General features: G+C 41.0%; 1 protein-coding gene, 1 long non-coding RNA gene and 1 pseudogene across 2 annotated transcripts in view; 1 reads left to right on the top strand and 2 right to left on the bottom strand.

Moving 5' to 3' along the window:
- Nucleotides 1–625: 625 nt before the first annotated feature.
- Nucleotides 626–9,912, bottom strand: LOC145269121 (protein furry-like). The gene has a single exon (XM_080124719.1). It carries the CDS (start codon nt 9,817–9,819, stop codon nt 766–768), a length of 9,054 nt encoding a protein of 3,017 aa, XP_079980845.1. The 5' UTR covers nt 9,820–9,912; the 3' UTR covers nt 626–765.
- Nucleotides 9,913–10,198: 286 nt separating this feature from the next.
- LOC145269122 (uncharacterized) overlaps nt 10,199–21,297 on the bottom strand; it is a 29,115-nt gene continuing 18,016 nt past the window's right edge. Inside the window, exon 2 of the long non-coding RNA XR_013864960.1 lies at nt 10,199–10,379. This is a non-coding gene — a long non-coding RNA (uncharacterized LOC145269122). The remainder of the gene's footprint in view (nt 10,380–21,297) is intronic.
- LOC145269969 (U2 spliceosomal RNA) lies at nt 13,399–13,571 on the top strand (annotated as a pseudogene).

The following is a 21,297-nucleotide window of genomic DNA, read 5'->3' as shown; positions in this document are numbered from 1 at the left end:
ATTTTACTCAATATAAAGAAAATTAAAAACAAAATAAATAAATAAATAAACGAAAATAGGCAAAAAAAAAAAATGAACAAAACGAAAAGAAACAAAAAATTTGGACAAAAAAAAAACAAAAAAAATTGGACAAAAGAAACAAAAAAAAATTGGACAAATAAAAACAAAAAAAAATTGGACAAAAAGAAACAAAAAAAAAATTGGACAAAAAGAAACAAAAAAAATTGGACAAAAAGAAACAAAAAAATTGGACAAAAAGAAACAAAAAAAATTGGACAAAAAGAAACAAAAAAAAATTGGACAAAAAGAAACAAAAAATTTGGACAAAAAGAAACAAAAAATTTGGACAAAAAGAAACAAAAAATTTGGACAAAAAGAAACAAAAAATTTGGACAAAAAGAAACAATTGGGCACTAAAAAAATTTGTGATAAAAATAATTTCCATTTCATACTGTAAACGTCGAAAAAAAATGTATGCAAATGTGAAAAGAAAAAAAAATTGAAATGATGTCGTGAGGTTTTCAGTTTTTACAAGTGTTTATATACACAAATACATCAGCAAGTGTGGAAAGTTATGTAAGGAGAAGAGGTAGGAACTAGACATAAATAAAATTTTTAAAAAGTGTCAATAAAAAAAAAAAAAAAAAAATTGCAGCTTCTAAGAAAAGTGTATTTACATTTAAAATAATAAACATTAAAAAAAAAAAAGAAAATCAAAAAAAAAAAAAAAAAAAACCGAAAAAATTTGAAAACAAAAAAAGGTCTTCAGAAGGTGCTGGAATCCGACGGTTTTATGTTGACTTCGCTCCGGTGAATATGACAGACAAGATGCGGCCATTGTGACGATAAAAGTCTGTTCACATCCATTAGCAAGCTGTAAACTTGTCCGAAATCCAAGTCAGGCCGCACAAGGACAAAGATGCCCGTGGTCTGAGAGACGCAGCTGCAGTAAATATTCATGAGAGCCAACACGTCATCCTCTTCAGATGAGCCAAAAACGTCATCTGGCCACTGGTAGCGAAAGTGACGGAGAAGTTGCAATGTACTGACATGCTGTTTGCCTTGCAAGTATTCCAGAAGGAACGCCATGGCGTCTTGCTTGGAGTCGACCTGCGTGTCAAAGTATAATGGAGATACGTCACCAGTCCGGAGTTCCGACAGGCTGCTGGTCAGTTCTTGCCTCATGACCACCAGCTGGCCGGACATGTCCAGCGCTTGACCTCTGAGATTCAGATTCTGGAAGATATCGACAACTTTTGTGAAACTCTCGAAAAGTAGGACAAGCTGGAAAAGAAGTTTGTACAGTTGCCGACACATTTCCCCTTTCTGATCATCAAGAGCATTATCACCCATCATCGCAGTGGCACCGGAGACTTCGTTCAGCGGTCCGAGAGCAGAAAGAGATTTTGTCATGTCCAAACATTGTTCGGCTTGGTTTAAACGCATGCTCAGCATGTCTAAACATTCTTGTATCTCCAGTACGCAGAACTTGTGACGATCAATAATACCGTTGTCGATGAGAGTGTCCGGCTTGGCAAAGATGTAAGGGCACTCCATCTGTGCGAAGAGCGTGTCCAGAATGTGCAGAAACTTATTGGTCAGTTTATCTAAGTTCTCGCCCTCTCCGATATATGTGCACGCCTCACGAGTTAGATGAGCTACAAATCTGCGTTGTTCGTTGTAGAGCCTCGGAAAGATGAGGCAGGTCACTGTGGTCAAAGAAACGTTGGAATTGGTCAGTACGTGGTGTAGATGTGTCTGCCACGCTTCGTCAGGTGGAATGGTAAAATAAGTAGCACCTAAACGAGCGACGCTAAGCGCCTGAGAAGTACTAGAACTGAGGACCATTAAATCGATCTCGTTGGAACTCGACGGGCCGACAACCAGGACAGGACTCGAGGTGTCTCTTTCTAGACAGATATCATTTGGAACCATTGTGCTCGAACTGCTTGAAGGAAGATCTCTAGGCATCCCGTCATCGTCAGCACCTGGAGTTTGAGATTCCTCATCCGACGTTGAAACCTCAAGAAGACAGCTACTGTCCGTAGAAGTAATTTCTTTCAAGTCTTCAATGCTATCTTGGAGTTTGAGCTCGGAAGAGCTTCCAAAGGCCGCTTTGTTGGAGGAATCCGAAGTGTGTAGATTGAACGCCTGACAGCGATCACCCAAAGAGAAATAATCGTCGTTCTGTTCGTCCTTTTCCAACTCGTTATCCAGAAAGTCAAATCGTTTGAACGTCATTATGAGATCGCTACTATTGGTGTCGCTGAGCAGAGCATCATTGGACGGCGTTTCGGGAATAGAGGTCTCCTCACCACTAGAGGTGACGCTATGCTGCTGGTCACTAGACTGGCTGAAAATGACGGAGGGGCTCTTTGGTAGACCAATGCGTTGACCAAAATAAGTCAACAGACTTATCAGCCTCTCACGGATACGAGTTTGGGACAATTGCGGCTTCTTCCACGACGACTCCCAATCTTGATTGGCCGAGTGTTTCCGCGAAATCGAAATTAGACTAACATTCCGACTCTCCTCTTTGGGATAAAGGTCGATGCCAAGATATTTGTGTCCAATAAGGGCCCGATTGGACAAATCCACTGTGAATTCAAGGGTTAACCCCGGAAGCTCTTTCTTGCGGAAGATTCCGACATCAGCGACAAATGACGAGCGATTTCCGGGCATCCCACCAGCATCAGAACTAGGGAAAGCTGCAGCTAAGGTGGACGAACGGGTTACAGCCAATTTGAGGATTTTTAGGGCCTCCTTCCAGTGGACGCCTTTCGTGTGTCGGGCGACGGGGCAGAAGAGTTGCTGATTTAGTACTTTCTTGCAAGTGGTGTTGAAGTCAACATAATGGACAATGCAGTGGAGAATCTGTAAGATGTCTGGTTGGTAATTGGTCGGTCCCCTCTCAAGGACCTCGACCAAAAATGTAATCATGCTTAGACTCGTGCAGGCGTACACGTCCAGCAGGTATTTTACAACGCATTTCGTCCACTGGGAACTGTCTTTATTGAACGTGCCTCGGCTATAAAGAGTTATCACAGTGGCCAGATTGTGAAGTTTTTCGGACTGCTGCCCACACATCTGGCTGATGCGGTCAGCCGCTTCACGGCACTCTGGGCTCGGATTTTCATAGTGGTGAACAAGATAGGGTAACAATGCGACAACGTTGATAGGAAAGCCGAGAGCTCCTGTCGGGTCCATGATAGGAGCATTGATGCAGAGCGTAAGCTGAGACAAGAGTAACCAAGTGGGCTCCGCAAGGCTGTGGGATGTGCAGCCCTTTAGCAGCAGAATCTGCACTCCGGGGAAATTGTGCCATTTGATCTGCTGGAGGATTTTGTCTAATTTTTCACGACATTCGGGCCTCTCCGGCTGAAGATGTTTGAGGATCTTGTCCAAGAGTTTGATAGCGAGAATGAACTCGTAATCGTAGTCCGACTCCAGCATAGAGATGGCCATCCAGAACATCTGAGTGACGATGGTCAGTTTGTCTTCGGCAGTTGCTTCGTCGAAGCTCTTCAGGGATTGAGCACTATGAGATTTCGCGAGATTTGACCGGTGCAAGTCCAAAGGTGAACGGATACGTGATCCACCGGCAGCGATACAAGATGTACGAGAGGTTAACACCGACACAGTGTAGCTTGTGCTTCGCGTATGGGCCGGGGCTGCGTTCGAAGCAACAGATCCTTTCAATGGATCACCAAGGCATTCTTTCGCCAGATTAGGGGTTGATAAGAAGAGCTCGCGCATCATATCTGTCGGGCGGAGCTCCAAATCGAGGTTGTCAACAGATGCGATCAACGTGAGCATGATCTCCGTCACATAACCCTGCATGTCGTCGCCTTGTTCGGCCACAGTTTCAACAAGCCTTGACAAAATGTCAGAAAGCATCTGCGTGGAGGGTCGCACCTGCAGGGCACGAAGGACTTGGAAAGATCGTCCTGCATAATGCCGGGACGAACACGATAGCGCCATCTGCAGAGCTATCTGTGACCAACGCTGTTCTACAAGAGCGACTGGTACTAATTCTTCAAATACTCTCACAACTAATTTCAAGAAATATGCCAATGCCGACGAACTGGCCGTGGCTAACGTTTTTGGTGTTATGTCTTCGTAGTTCCACAGAGGTTTGCCAGAGTTCCTTACCAAAAAGTTCAGCAGGTTCTCTACGGCAGTTTCAACAGTTTCGAACTGAGTAGAATCCTTTGTGTTCCGTGCATCAGAGGCGGAGGTTAGACCTGGCTCTTTCATAGTGCCCATAAAAGTTGTATCCGCTTCGTGCGGTGGTCTATCGGCAGTGAACACACCCCGCGTGTCGCTCAGGAGGTTCAGCTGCGGCATCCGTGAGATCAGGATCCGGGCTACGGACTGGTGTTCGGGTGCAGCAGCGCCGAGGAGGAGCAGATTGAGGAAGAGCTTCTTGCAGTGCTCGTAGACAAGAGACCGCATGTGGTCGAGCCCGAGGAAAACGATGTGGAGGATGAGGGGTAGATGAGGTGTCCAGTCAATATCCAAGCCGTCCAGAACGAGGTCCGATAGAAACATCACCCCCAGGTAGCTACGGTGCAATCCAACCGTGGGGGCAAAGGTGTCGGGAAGAAGTTCAGACATCGGTGCGAAATACCCTCCGTAAGCTGGCATCGGGAGGGGATATGGTATAGGCGAGTTTGAGGGACTAGCACAGACTTCTTCTGTCTGGTCATGGGTGCTGCTTGCAGACGAGGAACTTGAGACACTGGAAATACTGTAAAGGAAAGTCGTGGAATCGGTGCATGGTGTGCCTTCAGCTGTGATCTCGTCACACGTGCTGTGTCGCTTCGTGTGAAGGACTCCTTTCTCGAGTAGGTCATCAGCAGCCTGACTACTCCCGAGCTTTTCATCATCCGTCGTATTCAAATTCATGGTGGTCTTCTTCAGCGATGATAGCCGATAAAATGGCGGAGTTTGCGTTCGCTCGATGGTTTGGTTTAGGGTTTCGACAGTTTGCAACTCCGCCATCAATTCGTCGACGAGTTTTTCAGGCTTGGCTCGTCCGAGGTAGCTGATGACCCTTTTAGCATAAGGGAGGAGCACAGTCGGAGACATATTAGTGACGATAACCAAATAGCGAACAACGACTCTGAGGTTATTGGCCCAGCAGTTGACCAATGCTGCCCATAAAATTTCGATTTCGGACGGGTGGCAGTCGCCAAACTTGACAGTGATATATAGCAAATTGTTTAGCACCATTTCTGTCGCCTGCGCAGAACCCCAGCCTTCTCCTTCCAGGTAAGACCTTGGACCTTTTTCCACCTGACTGTCCTGGATGCTGGTTAGGAAAGTTGACATGGCGTTCGCAGCGGGAATAGATGGATCGACCAGTTCGATATTGTGCAACCAGGGGAGGAGACATTTAAGCAGAACCTGTCTCAGGGCGGGTCGAGCAGTTTGGAAACGGTGGGTGATTTCAGAGAACATCGGCATTGTTAGGTCGGGGTGAAGCTTGACTAATTGGTCCGAGAGGATGGCTTGAGACTGAGCGTAGGAAACGGACAGCAGGATATCGTTTAAGGTGGTCGGTGGTTGAATCGTGTCTGGCGTGGATTCTTCAAACACGGGTTTATCCTGGAAGAAATATGTGTCGAGTAATCTAAGCAGTTGTAGGGCTTTCTCATTCGTGCGAATACGAGAGCTCCCGACGTTTAAGACGACTAAGTTCAACATGGCAATCAAATCGCACGAGTATTCTTTCGTTTCAAAGACAGCAGTGAGGGAGTTGAGGCATCGGTCAGCCACCTCTATGGGAGCAGTGTAACAATGGTCAATAACCCAGTCCAGCATACTCTGGACATCAGGGTTAAAATCCAGCAGCAGGATAACAGTCTCTTCGGCCAGGCTCAGAATCGCGTCTTTAATGTCAGCATCTTGGCAGGTCAAAAGCGAGTCGAGCCAGGCATAAATATATCCGTCTTCATTCAAACCGATCGGGTCAAAGATCGGCCCGCAGCATAACACTGCAGACATTGCGCGTATTGTTGCTAATTCTAACACGGTACTGACTTCGTCTTTCGATAGTTTCCGCTCAGCATGAGGGGAGGACAGATAAAATCTGCCGCTCCAGTTGGCCAAAAGATGAAACAAACCATGCCGAGTTTCCTTTGTGAGGAGAGTGTTCCTTTGCTTGAGGGGTGTGTTGTGGATGAGCAGCTGCAGGAAACTACTAAAGTGTAGGCGGACTTCGTGCAAGCTTGTAAAATCGCGCTCATTCTCACTCAGATACAAGCGGGCTCCGTCGATATAATCAAGAAGTAACGTGTTAACACAGTTCTTGTCCGGATCGATAACGCCAATGTTATTTGGGCCGAAGGTGCCATTCTCGGCCATCAGCTTAAAAAGGCGGGTCATCTGGGCGCGGAGATTGTTACGGCGCCGTCTCTGTTTGATATTATCGATTTTCTTGTCGTTGGTCTCCTTGAGGTAAGGGATCAATTCCTCTTGGAGATCTTTCAAGACCGCCGGGTTACTGTAACCAAGCCCATTGACGACGCAATCTCGCAGGTCAGAATTATCGCACTTTATCAACGGCACAAGCAGGCGAAAGAGATTTCCACTTTGGGCATTCTGTTTGCTCTCTGTCTTGTCAGAGGTGGATGCAGTAACTAAATTCTCTGGGCTGGCTCCCAGTTCGGGGGACGCGCACCGCCTATGCGGTAACACAGCTTCTAGCTGCGCCAGGCAACAGGCAAGGATCACATAATTGTGCCACAAGTGCATGTACACGTCGCAATCACTGGTCACCTTCTTGCTACCGGATCTTAATATCGAAGATCTGTATTCGTTCGTCTGTGCAGTTGGATCCACGAGAGGAAACAACGTCTGCAGACGTGTGTAGATGATTGTCCAAGCGGAGTTGATGGCATGAACGCATTGTTTAGAGGATTCGTCGGAAGCAACCAGTGCAACAAGGCACCGGATCCATGGATCTGGCTGGCTGAATGTCGACGTGACCATCAATTGCTGGATCCCCTGGTTTTCCTGACTGCCTGCCATCACCCAGACGTTCGCCGCCCGGTCCAACACCCACTGAAGATCGATGACTGAGCCAGCAATGAGGGCAGCCTTTTCATCGGCCGGGAGATACTGCAACATGTTGGACATAACAACGGGACACATTTTATCCATGACATCAATCAGGCAGGTTTTATTCGACTGTTTCTTCTGCGATGGTGGTTGTTGTTGCTGGAGATGTGTATTGTAAAGATGATAGCTATGCTGCGAGACACTGCTGCAGTTTGGACAGGTGGTCGAAGAGTTATGCAGGCAACTGGAAAAGATACTACGGACTTCTTTTAAGAGGAGTAGAGCAAGTTTTCGCGTTACAAGTCGGATGCTGCAAAGCATCACAAGGGCTAAACCTTCAACTTCGTGCAAAACGGATAGTTCAGCAACGTCTCGAGAAACAGTGTTGCCAGCTGCACCTTCTACTTTATTAGCGGACTGTCCTGCTATTGGGGCAAGGTTTTGTGGGGGTGGTTGCGGGGTAGTGGGATTGCTCTTCCACTGGACGAGTAATTGCACCAACATTCTTAGTACGCCATCAAGAAGTTGCGGCGTCGTGTCGCTGACATCACGTTGAATAAACTGCACAAAACCGTGGATTACTTGCTCCTTGAATAAGAGAGACTCGTGCATCAGATTTTGCAATGCCTGGAAGGCAAGACCCTTCAGTTCGTCATCAATGTGTACTGTTAGACGGGTAAGAAGATCCACGAGGTCGAGGCTGCTCATATTTTCTGGAATCAACCGAGGAATGGCGGCGATACACGTACGGAACAGATCGATTTTCGGTTTGCGGTCACTAGTGATAATTTCGTCGACTTCTTTACCCGTGTTTTCAGAATTTGTGTGGAGGAGTGTACGGCCAACTTGAGCATCAAGTGCACGTAGGATCGCATCGAATGTCTTCAGAATATGCGGATAATAACACGCAAGCCCGATATCTTTAGCCGTCTCTTCGCTGAGTAATTTATTTAAAAAGGTTCTCTTTATACGGACAGTGCTGCCAGAGGGTAATGCTGCGACTGACTGCGGCATGGGTGGATCGCCGTCTTTTTGCTGTAGGCTATCCGCAATGACTAGAAATGCTCGGAGTCCAATGCTCATGCGCTCAGGGGTGAGAAATTTGAATGGGCGTCCGACACAGAGGAGATCAAAAATAATCTCCTTCATGGCAAAGTCGAGCCGCTCCTTGGCAATAAATTGGATGATTTTCACAAAAATGTTCAGAGGCGTGTCCCGTGGCGTCACCATCTTCGATCCCTTGGGGAATAGGCTGTTCACGATGCTCTGCAGGCGACTCCTGGTTGCAGTATTACTTTCGCATTTAACTCGCACCATGTAGACCCAAAGGAGACGGTAGAGGGACTCAAGAGCCACGCGGGACATCTTCGCCTCTTTGTCCTTGTTCTTCAATTGCGATAAACACATCGTAAGGAAGTAGGGCCAGTTACTGAGAAAAAACTGTTTCTGGCTGACGCACAGAAGGCAGGTAACTAGCGGAAATAAATGCAAGGTGTGTTTCTTTTTCGTTGTCATGTCGATGGTGGTCGAGTAAAGCATTTCAACAAAGTTCTTCAAGACGGGTACGTTGACTTCGTTCTTAGCCTGAGCTGCCACTGGAAGAAGGATTTCGACCAGGAGCATCGCTAAGGCGTGTTTAATATCACGGTCTTTCACTTCCAAAAAGTATTGTCCGAGTTCGTGAAGGAATTGTACGCACATCTCAAAATCTTCCATCGGGTGCATTTTAACTCGAAAAAATTTGAGCCCCATAAGTAAGCTGATGACACTTTGTGCCGTGAAAGGTGTCTGGTCGCGGAGTTTCAGCTCTCGTAATTCATTGAGAAACGTTTTGCGTATTGGTGGGAAGCGAGACTGAGCAAGAACCCCGATGACCTCCGCGTACAGACTAGAAATCAGCTTGATGTTACCAGAGTTGGGGTTCGCCTGCAATCCATCTTTATATTTGAAATGTCGGAAGCTCTGGTTGATGATGCAAGCGACCAGATCGTCGTGGCCTGGATGATAGGAGAGTTTAGGCAAGATTTCAAGGAGTACAAGGCAATATACGTAGTCTACGGCCAGCTCTCGGCGTTCGCAGAGAAAGTTTTTCTCCCCCTTGCTTCGGATCCTGTACCGATCAAGCAGATGACCATCATCTACCAGCGACTGCTTCTCGTACCATTTAATAAACGAGTGCAGTAGGGAAGGAAGTCCCTGTTCGGCCACGCATCCAAGCGAGGTAAGAAGCTGGTCAAATTGAGTGTCCTCGTTTCTCAGGAGGGATTTGGAAAAATGATTCTTGAGGGGTTCCGCAAGGACCTGCTCGATCTTGCGTTCGGTGATGCTGCAGAATTCCATGAAGAGGGTCAACAGGACGTACTCGCCTGGCTTTACGTTTTGGTCCAGGCCGTGATAGCAGTTGGTTGAATGGTCCCGGCTCCATGGAAACGTGATGATGTGGTCACCCTTTAATGAGGTAGATGGTGGTGATGTAGGTATCTGTACTTGTTGTGGTGACTGCTGCTGCTGCTGTTGTTGTTGATGATGGGGTGACTGCTGCTGCTGTTGATGATGATGGGGTGGTTGCTGTTGTGACTGTAGCGGTGGCTGTTGTGACTGTAGCGGTTGCAACTGTTGTTGCTGCTGATGATGAGGAGGAAGAAGTTGATGATGAGGGGGTGATGGAGGTTGTGTGGGCTGCGGTTGTTGCAGTGGTAAACTTCCCAGCGGCATTTGAGACGCAGATCCTTTTTTGTCATCTGTTTCCTGCATGTCTCTTGTTTTAAGTTATCTTAAATATATATATATATATATATATATATATATATATATATATATATATATATATATATAGATAGATAGATAGATAGATAAAGAGAGATGTACAACTTAAACTTGAAAGAATCTTTTAGCTAATTCTCTTTTTTTGTTGCACTTCATTTAAAAAGTCATGACGCGAAGAAATCATTAAATGATATCCATCTAACTTGTATTCATTCAGGGGAATTAACTCTAAATTTATAAAAACTGGATTCTGGCTTGATTGGTAAGATTTTTTTTTTTTTTTTTTTTTAAATCGATTTGTTATATTCCGGAGTTTATAAACATCACTGTCTCAAAGCCAATGACGCTCATTGGTGATCTTAAACAGTTTTAATTTTTTTTTTTAATAGATTAAGGGACACAAGAGAACAAAATCAAATGTGCCTTACAATCATCCTTTCGCCAATGTGCAATAGAAAAATTAGAGTTCATCTGGTTCAAGTCCGCCATCAACGATTCAGCAGCAAAAAACGACTTGCCAGTTGCATCTTGGTCCAATTAAAGATTTTCTGTGGAAGAAAAAAAAAAAAAAAGAAAACCTTTTATTAATTAAAACTGGGAAAAAAATCTTTTTCAATTAAAAATCAAAAAATATTTTTAAAACTTTTAATTAAAAAATTTTATAATTAAAAATGAAAAATATAAAAGGTAAAAAATAAAATTATGAATTTTGTATTTTGATCAGTTTTATTTTTAAATAAAATTGTTTTTTGAATAAGGTTCGTTTTTTTGAATAAGGTTTGTGACGGGGGAAAAAAATGAATTTGATGCAAAAACGTTAAAACTTCTTAAAAAAATCTGAAAAAACAGTGAACGCGAAAAATGGCATAAATAATCCTGTTTTAATTGGCAGAGGGGGGGGGGAGATGGAAACTAAAATAATCCTGTTTGAATATCAAAAAAAAAAAAAAAAAAAGAACGAAAAAAAAAACAGCAAAAAAAGTTTTGTTTAGATAGGATTGAACCTGAATCCTTGAAGTTAATAGTCTGACGACATAGCATTACGCCACGAAGCCAGGGACTTTAAAAAAGAGCCGAAAATAAGGATTTAAAAATGAAGGTGGTTTTCTAGGTCAAATATCACGCAGGAGCAAAGAAAATGAATTCACAGTGCGAATTCTGTTGTAAGATGAAAGTGGCCGAAATAAAAAATTTACGATGCTGTTTATGATAGCAGCAGTAGCAGCAGCAAATGAATTCACAGTGTGAATTATCTATATATAAAAAAACGAAAATGTATGTATGTATGTATGCTTTTCCTCGATGTCCATAAAAGGCTTCTTTCAGAGAAGCGCTTGCTTGCTTCACAACTTCTTAAAACATTTTTATATCATCTATAAATTGTAATATCTCAGAGTTACCAACGGAGCTCCCCTGTCTATTTAATTTCATTGACTTTCAAACGTTAATTATTCAACATTTCCCGCATCGGCACGCGTTACATTCGGTTTTCGGTATAAAAAAAAGCGAAATTTGACTCTAATCACAGGCCGAAAGCCAGTTGTCTCAAGAGAGCTAAGTAACGTTTGTTCAATGTCGACTTCGTCATATCAGACTGTAGCTTTCATTTCGCTCCTAATAAACAGGGAGCGGGTTTTTAAAAACAAACAAACCGATTTATTCACCTCATTCAAAACTGTCCCGCACAAAATGCTAACTGCTGAATACCTATCGCCGTCACGTCAATCAAAAACGCACACCTGTTTTTTTTTTAACACTTTACTATTTTCCAACTGCGCGTCGTGAAGGCTTCGGTTTTTTCTCACGGGCACCCGTTTTTTTTCCATTTTCGGGTTTTTTTCACATACCCCGAAAAACACCCGGGCAACGCCGGGTACCCCTCGCTAGTCTATGTATATAAAAGCGAAAATGTGTGTATGCATGTTCGCTTTTTGTGTATGTCCAAGAAAAGCTTTTTTCAGAGAAACAGTCGGTCAGCTCACAACTTCTTAAAACTTTTTATATCACAAAGAAATCATAATATCTCCGAGTTAACAACGGAGCTCGCCTGTCTATTTAATTTGCTCGACTTCGGGAAGATAAATATTCAACATTTATCGCTCGCCGCATGTGTATTAGTCTTTTTCCTTTAATAAAAGCGACACTAATTCCGGCAGTATTTTCCGTCTATCGGCGGAAATGTCTGAAAGCAATCAGATTTGATCAATGGGGAAATATTTTCCTTATATCAAACAATTGCTATTCAATCTATTCATGGGATCCACGTTTTGATTTAGGCACAGATAAAGAGTGGGGGAAATTTTTCAATTTTTCACGGTGGATTCAGCTAGACGGGTGTTTTTTGTGAAAGATTGGAGAGGGGGGGAGCAGAGATTGGAGTTCAGACGAGCACCTGCCATGGAAATAACGATAAAACAAGGATAGGCTCGCAACGTCTCTTCTGTGGGAGAGAGGTTGCAGGGTAGAGAAGAGGGCATCCCCCACTAAGCCACAAAGTCTATTTTGTACTCTGTCAAGGCAGGATAGGCTGTTTTTAGCAGCTCCTGCCCAGATATGGCAGCAGTATTCCATCCTTGGACGTACTTGGCTTTTATATAGATAGAGAATTGCATCAGTAGTGAGATATCTTCTGGAGTGGTAGAAGGATCCCCACCATCTTTCCAGCGACCTTGGCAACAGACTTGATGTACGTGTTCCATTTCAGATCAGGAGTAAAGGACAAACCCAGAAGCTTGTCAAAACACGGGGCTTCTTCTAGACGAGAGCCATCCATTTCAATTGATGCCAGATGGGGATCAGAGCGTTGATGATGTAAAGATAGGAGTTTGGTTTTAGATGCATTAAAGGTAACCAGCCACGTCTTCCCCCGCTGAACCACGCGCTCAAGATCAGAGAGAACTTCGTCATTTACAACCTTTGATGTGTTGCCGTAGATGGTCGTGTCATCAGCATAGATGTCAACGAATGATTTAAGTATGAGTTTAGGGAGGTCATTGATGTAGATCAGGAAGAGAGTTGGGCCCAGGATTGACCCTTGAGGGACTCCAGCATTAATACTGCAGGCCTCTGATTTTTGTCCATCAACCACTACTCTTATGAGCCTATCAGAGAGAAATGATTTAATGATAGAGAGAATATTTCCAGTTATACCGTAGCTGGAGATCTTGTGAAGTAGGCCTTTATGCCATACCTTGTCGAAGGCCTTCGATATGTCAAGCGCAATTTCCCTAGAAAGGAAGCCTTTGTCAAGAGATTCACTAATCCTGTGAGATATAACCGTTAGCACATCTGCGGTAGATCTTGCAGAATGGAAACCATATTGTGTGTCACTAAGAAGATTGTTTCTGCTGAGGTGGTTTACTATTTCTCTATTTAATATGGATTCCAGCAACTTACTCATGATACACAGGAGACTTATTGGTCTGTACTGAGAGGGAGATGACTTATCACCTGAATTCTTAAATACAGGGCATACTGATGAGGTTTTCCAGGGAGTCGGAATCTATTCAGAAAAAAGTCCTAGTGACGCAGCTAAGATCACTATAGATTTCAGTTACAATTATAGTAACAGTTTCTTGGCTTTCAGGCCAAGATCAAAGTGTAGTATCTGTTCTTCAGATGCTGCAAGCTATTACTAGCTGTGATTAGCTATGACTAGCAAAGACCAGATGTGGGGGCAACCCCACATGCCTGACCTTTAACCAGCTCCCATTTCCCACCTCTCGGGAGCTGGTCCCCTTTTTCCCTTCCCCCTCCCTTCACTCCTCACATTAAAAATCGGCCTTGTGCCTAATTTGCTTGGTGGGGGAGCAAATAAATACCATCTGTTCTTCAGATGCTGCACTTCATTTTCTTGTTCTCTTTCGGTGGAGGAGAAGTCCTTCACGACTGAGACAATTTTTATTTTTGTACCTTTTCTCCACGTTAAAAAACGACCCTGGTGTCTAACTCTGTCCCGTGGGGAGGCATAGTAAATAGGTACAATTATAGTAACAGTTAATTATAAGCTATATCCAGTGGTTTGGTAGAGATATCAGCGAGGCCTCTTTCTTAATACAAGCGAGCATATGGTAATTGTAGATATTAAGTATATTACTTGAATAAAGTTCTTCTGACTTCTACGGTAGAAAAAATAAATCCACGTTTGTGTTAATTTCGGAAAATTTATCCTGCCTAAGCTATTTTATCTCTAGCCTTAGTACAGAGCTTTCAAAAGTAATAAAAAAATTTTTAAAAAAGTATTTAATTGCCATCAGCTAGAATCGAAACTGAAACCAAAACCATAGCATTCAAAGCTGGTGACGTTACCACTGTACCAAAGTCACACGCATATGAACTGATTAAAAATTAAAAATAAACTAAGATGAATGCATAAAATGTATAACGATTTTTTTTTTCAATTTTGACCCTTTTTGACCCCCTAAAAACTATTTTAACTGGCTAAAGACTCATAAAAAAATGGTCCATAAAAAATCCAATCATTTGAGGCCCCTAGCACTGCTCTGCGACTTCTAGTTTCAGAAGAGATAGAGTTTGAAAATATGGAGACAGGTAGACATAGTGAATTTATGGTAAAAATAAATTAACTTAGCGTAAAACTAGCTGACCATCCGGTGTTGCCGGGTCATACAATACGCTTAAACATGATATTTTAATTTATGTAGATTGTATATGTATTATTATAGAATCATTCCTCTATTTATTATTATATATTACGAGGAACTAAGAGAAATAATTGGCAAAAAATAAATAAAATAAAATAATGATATCCATCAAATTCCATCTGCGTTTGTATACAATATCAACCAAGGTTACACCGGTGTAATGTGAAATATTCCCCTGTAAAAATTCCTTTTTATCTATAAACTAGCAGGGCTACCCGGCGTTGCTCGGGACCGTATAAACAATGAAAAAACAAAAGCAGATATTGAACATATGTTTTATTCTTAGGGGAGAGGAATCTTTCATCTCAAGTTTTAGCGTTACAAACAAACATTTGTCTTCTATATATATAAAAGCCAAACGTCTGTGTGTATGTATGTATGTTTGTTTGTAACGCTAAAACTTTTGAAAGACGGAACCAAACTTGACAAATTTGGTATCATATCGAAGCCCCATCACCCGGATGACAAATATCGAAATTTCACGTCAAACGGACCACTAGAAGTTGGTCAACTGATCAGTTATCTTCGAGGGGGGCCCCCAAAAAACCTGTCATTATTTATATATATAAAAGACAAATGTTTGTTTGTAACGCTAAAACTTGAGATGAAAGATTCCTCTCCCCTAAGAATAAAACATATGTTCAATATCTGCTTTTGTTTTTTCATTGTTTATACGGTCCCGAGCAACGCCGGGTAGCCCTGCTAGTTTATATATATAGATAATGACAGGTTTTTTGGGGGCCCCCCCTCGAAGATAACTGATCAGTTGACCAACTTCTAGTGGTCCGTTTGACGTGAAATTTCGATATTTGTCATCCGGGTGATGGGGCTTCGATATGATACCAAATTTGTCAAGTTTGGTTCCGTCTTTCAAAAGTTTTAGCGTTACAAACAAACATACATACACACAGACGTTTGGCTTTTATATATATAGAAGAAGAAGAAAAAGACTATTTTTAAATAAAGTTTGTTTTTTTTGTTTTTAAATCATTTAGTTGGTTGGCATAAGCTCCGTGTTTGTTTATAAGAATGGACATCCTCACGTACAAAAAAAAAAAAAAAAAAAAAAAAAAAAAAAAAAATTTTTTTTTGCTGATGAGGAGACTTTGTTTAAATATAAAAAAATCTTTTTATAAAATTATTGTTCAAGACATACTGTCTATTTCAATAAAACATCGTTTCCGAAACGATCATACAAAACTATTGATTTTTTTTTTTTTTTTTTTCCCTTTTGAAATTGATTTTCAATTAAAAAATTATGAATCATTTTACTCAATAGTGAAATAGCTGATTGAGATTGTCGGACTGACTTCCTCATCTTGGTTGTTATAGTCACAACGTTTCGGCCGTTTTGCCCTCCGGCCTTCGTCAGGTGTTTTATATCGAACTGGGGAACCGTTTGTTAGGAGTCTCGAACCCAACCCTTTATTATTTATTGAATAACAACATAGGTTTAACACTAACAAAAAAACAACTAAGAATTGTCCTAGTGACATATGGCCCGAGTGGTCCTAGACGTTGTATCAAAGTTTACAGTTACCCAAAGGTGCTTAGTTCAATCCTGAACGAAGGCAGTGAAAAAGTAGCATTCAAAACAGAGAATCAGCAACTATGCCCCAGAGCCTAGTTGGAGTCCGAACACGGTACCCCCGTAATAATAATAAAGGGTTGGGTTCGAGACTCCTAACAAACGGTTCCCCAGTTCAATACAAAACACCTGACGAAGGCCGGAGGGCAAAACGGCCGAAACGTTGTGACAATAACAACCAAGATGAGGAAGTCAGTCCGACAATCTCAATCAATGAAAACACCTCATCTCAAAAATACAGACAATTACTAGTGAAATAGCTCTAGGATATCCATATCTATCGAGCTTATTAGATATCTACATTACAACGAGCACTGTTTTCTTTTAATAGTATTAGTACATTTACTAATACATTAAAATAAATTCTGCTCTTTAGACTCCAGGTCTAATTCCCCCAAAATTAATATATTATTTTCGTTTAAAAAGTCAACAAAATCTACACAAATATATAAACGGTAAAAACTTAACAGTAAATTGTCTTTCGCATCATAGCGTGATGCATGAAGACGCTGGACTGAAATATATAAGGTCCGGGGTTCGATTCCTAATAACAGTCGAGATATGCTGAAGAGGGGTAGGGCCCTCGAAACATGCATATATATATATATATATATATATATATAGATTACTGTTTTTTAAAAATAATAAAATATTTGTTTACGTCCAAATAAAAAATGGGCGATCTCAAAAAAAAAAAAAAAAAAAAAAAAAAACACCTGATCTCCAAGGTGGAGACGCTTACCTTAATTATTGTTTAAAAAAACAAAATGTATGTGTGTGTGTGTATATATATAATATAAAGCTGAATGTCTGTGTGTGTGTCTGGTCACGAATAGGCCCCTATATGATTGACTATTTTAAAAAAACTGATTACATATAATGATAGAAGATGTATCGAGACACAGGAATGGGTATGTTTGATCTGGCAGAACAGTGGTTCATCAAAATTGTGGGGTCTACGTACGCGCCTGGTCCACAAAGTATGGAAATAAATTTAAAAAAAAAAAAAACGTTTACAAGTGTTTTAGATATAGATGTACATAAGAATACTTTGATAAGTATGTTTTAACTTAAATAGGGATGGTATAATAAAATTGTGGGGTCTGCGTTCGCGCCTGCCCTCCATAGAATGAAAATCGGCACAAACTTTAATAAAGACTCCTTCATATCTATCTGCGTAAGTATACTTTGATAATTATGTTTCAGCTTGAAGAAATATGGTATAATAAAATTATGGGGGTGTTCGTTCTCGCCTGACCTCCATAGAATGGAAATATGTCACAAAGTTTAACAAGGTTTTTTTAATATAGATCCACAGAATATTGTGATAAGTGTCTCTTTTTACTTTCATCATATTTTGCTTTGGTTTTGATACCCCTAAATTCGAAGCTATCTCTTTACAACCCTTCCTTTTCATAACCTATCATACTTTCATAAATCAGGGAGGGAGGGAGGGAGGGACAGACAGACAGATAGATAGATAGATAGATAGATAGGCAACAATGGAATTTCCATTAGGTCTTGCTTTTACAGTTTATTACCGGTGGAAGGTTTGACGGCTGACTTTTTTTTTTTTATAAGGGTGAGGGGTTTCTAGGTGACAAGGAGGTGTGGATCGTTATCTTTAAAAGTCTGCCACTTGAAGTATTTCTTATCTGTAAAGTATCTGAAATGTGTACTCTAAAGATTACAATAAAACTGATTAAAAAAAAAAAAAAAATTGTCACTTTCTTGCTAAATAAAATAACCCTAACGTGTATCAAGAGGTGTTCATTTGATCCACAAGCCTTAGATATATCGAGAGCTACCGCTCTACCCTCCCCTGCTTTGTCCAGTGAATGGTATATACATTCAGAGATTACAATTAGGATGTCTGCTGTGGAACGGGCTTGTCTGAATCCATATTGTTCGTCAGTCAGAAGTTTAACATCTGTAAGCTGATGGACTAGAGCTTGGTTAATTATGGACTCAAATATTTAAGCGAAAAGTGGGAGGGGGCTAATGGGGCGATACTTTGATAGGCCAGTTCTTTCACCAGAATTCTTGAAAACTACTACCACAGAACCAGTTTTCCAGCAGTCCGGAAAGCAAGATTCATTAAGGCATTTGTTGTAGAGTTTGTAAAGAACTAGAGCTACTTCGGCGAAGCATTTTTTAATAGCACAGCCGGAATGAGATCAGGTCCACATGCTTTTGAAGTGTCAAGATTTTTATGATAGCATGTACCTGAGCAGAGGTGATTTTCAGACTGTCTAGCGTAGCGTCTGTCCGCAAAGGAAAGTCAGGGAGGGGGAGGTTAGAAGATCCAGTGTGGAGTTTGAGGCAAACCGATTGGCAAGCATGTTAACCTTCTCGGTTGAGTAGTTAAGTTATTCAAATTAATCTTGTGGAAACAATTAAGGCATTATGACTGGACACGAGTTGAATTTACACATTATGTCTACTATTATAGAAAAGTTACTGTGTGCGTAAAAATAAAAAAATATATATACTAGCAGAGCCTGTTAACCGGCGTTGCCCAGTGTAAGCCTGCCCCCAACCCTCACAAAAGTAAACTACGGTTGTTGATGGCCACTGCCATCCCGGAACAATTGTGGCTGTGGTTGAAATGAAATAATCTGGCTTTCACTGGCGATTAGTGCTGTATTGGGGCGATAACATAAAGGTACTATTATTATATTATCCCCGACTCTTTTGTCACCAGTTATTTTCATTCAGCTAATTTTAGACATCAATTAACAAGTCTAAGGTTTCATTGACGGAAACAAAAAAAAAAAAAAAAAAAAAAAAAAAACTCAAGATGAGAACAGTAGTCCAAAGAAACAATCAATCCACATCTCAAAAATTGAAAAACAAAATAAACTATTTATACTTTTTCATCTAGAAGAGAGAAAAAACTATTTGTTTCACTTTTCGATACTTATCGGATGAATTTCTGTACAAAATATATCTAAGAACACTCTTTATCTGTCCCTAAATCAAAACGTGGATTCCATGAACAAAGCTTCTTTCTTAGAACTGCACGCCTGTGGAACTCTGTTCCATCTGCCTGCTTCCCACCTGACTACAACTTGGATGTCGTAAAGTCCAGCATTAACAAATTCCTAATGAACCGCCCCCTTAAGTACACACTTCATCAAATCTCCACACTAACGTAATGTACTTGCAATAACCCTTATCCCTGAGTGGCTTCCGGGCCTTGATAAGTGGTGACCACTGTGTAAAAAAAAAAAAAGATATATAAATTTGCTTTGTGTGAAATTTGCTAAAGATAAGCTTAGCTGTTTCGGAACCTATGAGAAAAGAATTCACACTCAAAGTGAACTTTTATATAATAAAAATGTTTGTTTGTTTGTTTGTTTGTTTTTTTAAAGAAAAAATTTGCTAAAATGCTGGTGTAATGCAAAATATGCCCACGTAAAAATTATTCTTTTTCATCTATAAAATATTTTATATATCTTCAAGTCCAATGTAAACAAATTCTTAACTACTGTACACTCTTTCACGCTTATATGGTGACTCCTATAAGAAAAGATTATTTTTTAAAATTGGATTTTTATTTTCGATACTTATCGGATGAAAACATACAAAACATATCTAAGAACACTACCAGACATGTAAATTAGCTTTGTGTGAAATTTGCTAAAGATAAGCTTAGCTGTTTCAGAACCTGAGAATTGGTTGGTTGGTTGGTTGTTTTTGTTTTACGGCATATCAACCCTTTCCGGGTTATTTAATGCCGAATCCAAAGATTTTGAAGAAACATTTTTTAATAGAATATATTTGTTGTTTTCACGTTGGTTTCTATTTAACCCATAGTTGGGACCCTAACAGGTACTACCACTCCGGGTCAGAGTGGACCTGGGAGCAATGGTAATTAAAGGGTGGCTCCACACTCCCCAAAGCCCACAAGCTGGGGCCTCACCACTGGATATAGTTTAAGGTCATATCCAGGACCCCCATTGAGGGACTTTTACCCTCTGCAGGGGGGCAGTCGGAATATTTTAATGCCCCACCGACAGGGCCAGAACCTGAGGAAGAAACTAACACACACACAGACTTTTATAGAAAAGTAATAAATTTTTTTTTTTTTTTTCAAGAAGAAATGATTTGCTGAAATTTTATGGCCTCCCTTGTCAGTGTAACGTAAAACATTCCCCTTTAAAAATTATTCTTTTTTTTTTTTTATAAGAGAGAAAATCTATTTTTAAGATCGGATTTTTTTTTTTTTTTGATTTTCAATACTTATCGAATGAATTTCTGTACAAAACATTTCTAAGAACACTGTCAGACATAAATTAGGTTTGTGTGAAATTTGAAAAAGATAAGCTCAGCCGTTTCAGAACTTATGAGGAAGAAACACATTTGGAATGTAAAAAAAAAAAAAAAAGAAAAAAAAAGATCGGTGGAACATAAAGTTGTTTGTGTAAACTACAATTCCAAGACTTCCCCCCCCCCCATTTTTTTTTTTTTAACAAGGTGGTCACCACTTATCAAGGCCCGGAACCCACTCAGAGATAAGGGTTATTGTAAGTACAGTACGTTAGTGTGGAGATTTAATAAAATGTCTACTTAAGGGGGCGGTTCATCAGGAATTTGTTTATGTTGGACTTGAAGACATCCAAGTTGTAGTCAGGTGGGAAGCAGGCAGACGGAACAGAATTCCGATACAAATGCAAATCCTGTTCTAATTTTCTCAATTCCAATACAACTACCATTTATGGTAGCACATCTAAGACAGTAAACGACCAAGTTCTCTCCAATTCTCTCTCCTCTGATCTTGAGCATGTAGTACAATGGGGAAAGGAGTGGCAGGTTACTTTTAATGCATCTAAAACCAAGCTTCTCTCTTTACATCATCAACATTCTGATCCACATCTGGAATCAATTGAAATGAATGGCTCTCGTCTTCAGGAGGCCTCAAGTTTTGACAAGCTTCTGGGCTTGACCATTACTCCTGATCTTAAATGGAACATGTACATCAAATCTGTTGCCAAGGCTGCTGGAAAAATGGTGGGATCTTTCTATCGATCCAGTAGATATCTCACTGCTGATGCAATTCTCTATCTATATAAGAGCCAGGTATGTCCAAGGATGGAATACTGTTGCCACATCTGGGCAGGAGCTGCTAGAAAGGACTTGTCCTGCCTTGATAGAGTTCAAAATAGACTTCGTAGCCTCGTAGGAGATGTCCTTTTCTCTTCCTTGCAACCT

This window comes from Euprymna scolopes, chromosome 45 (genome assembly GCF_053919585.1).
Source record: "Euprymna scolopes isolate OS-2025 chromosome 45, ASM5391958v1, whole genome shotgun sequence".
Lineage (NCBI taxonomy): Eukaryota > Metazoa > Mollusca > Cephalopoda > Sepiida > Sepiolidae > Euprymna > Euprymna scolopes.
Note: the sequence above shows the minus strand (reverse complement) of the source record. Positions and strands in the feature narration are given on the sequence as shown.

What these genes read in the sequence shown, in the direction of transcription:
- LOC145269121 (XM_080124719.1), bottom strand. Translation starts at nt 9,819, where the DNA reads ATGCAGGAAACAGATGACAAAAAAGGATCTGCGTCTCAAATGCCGCTG.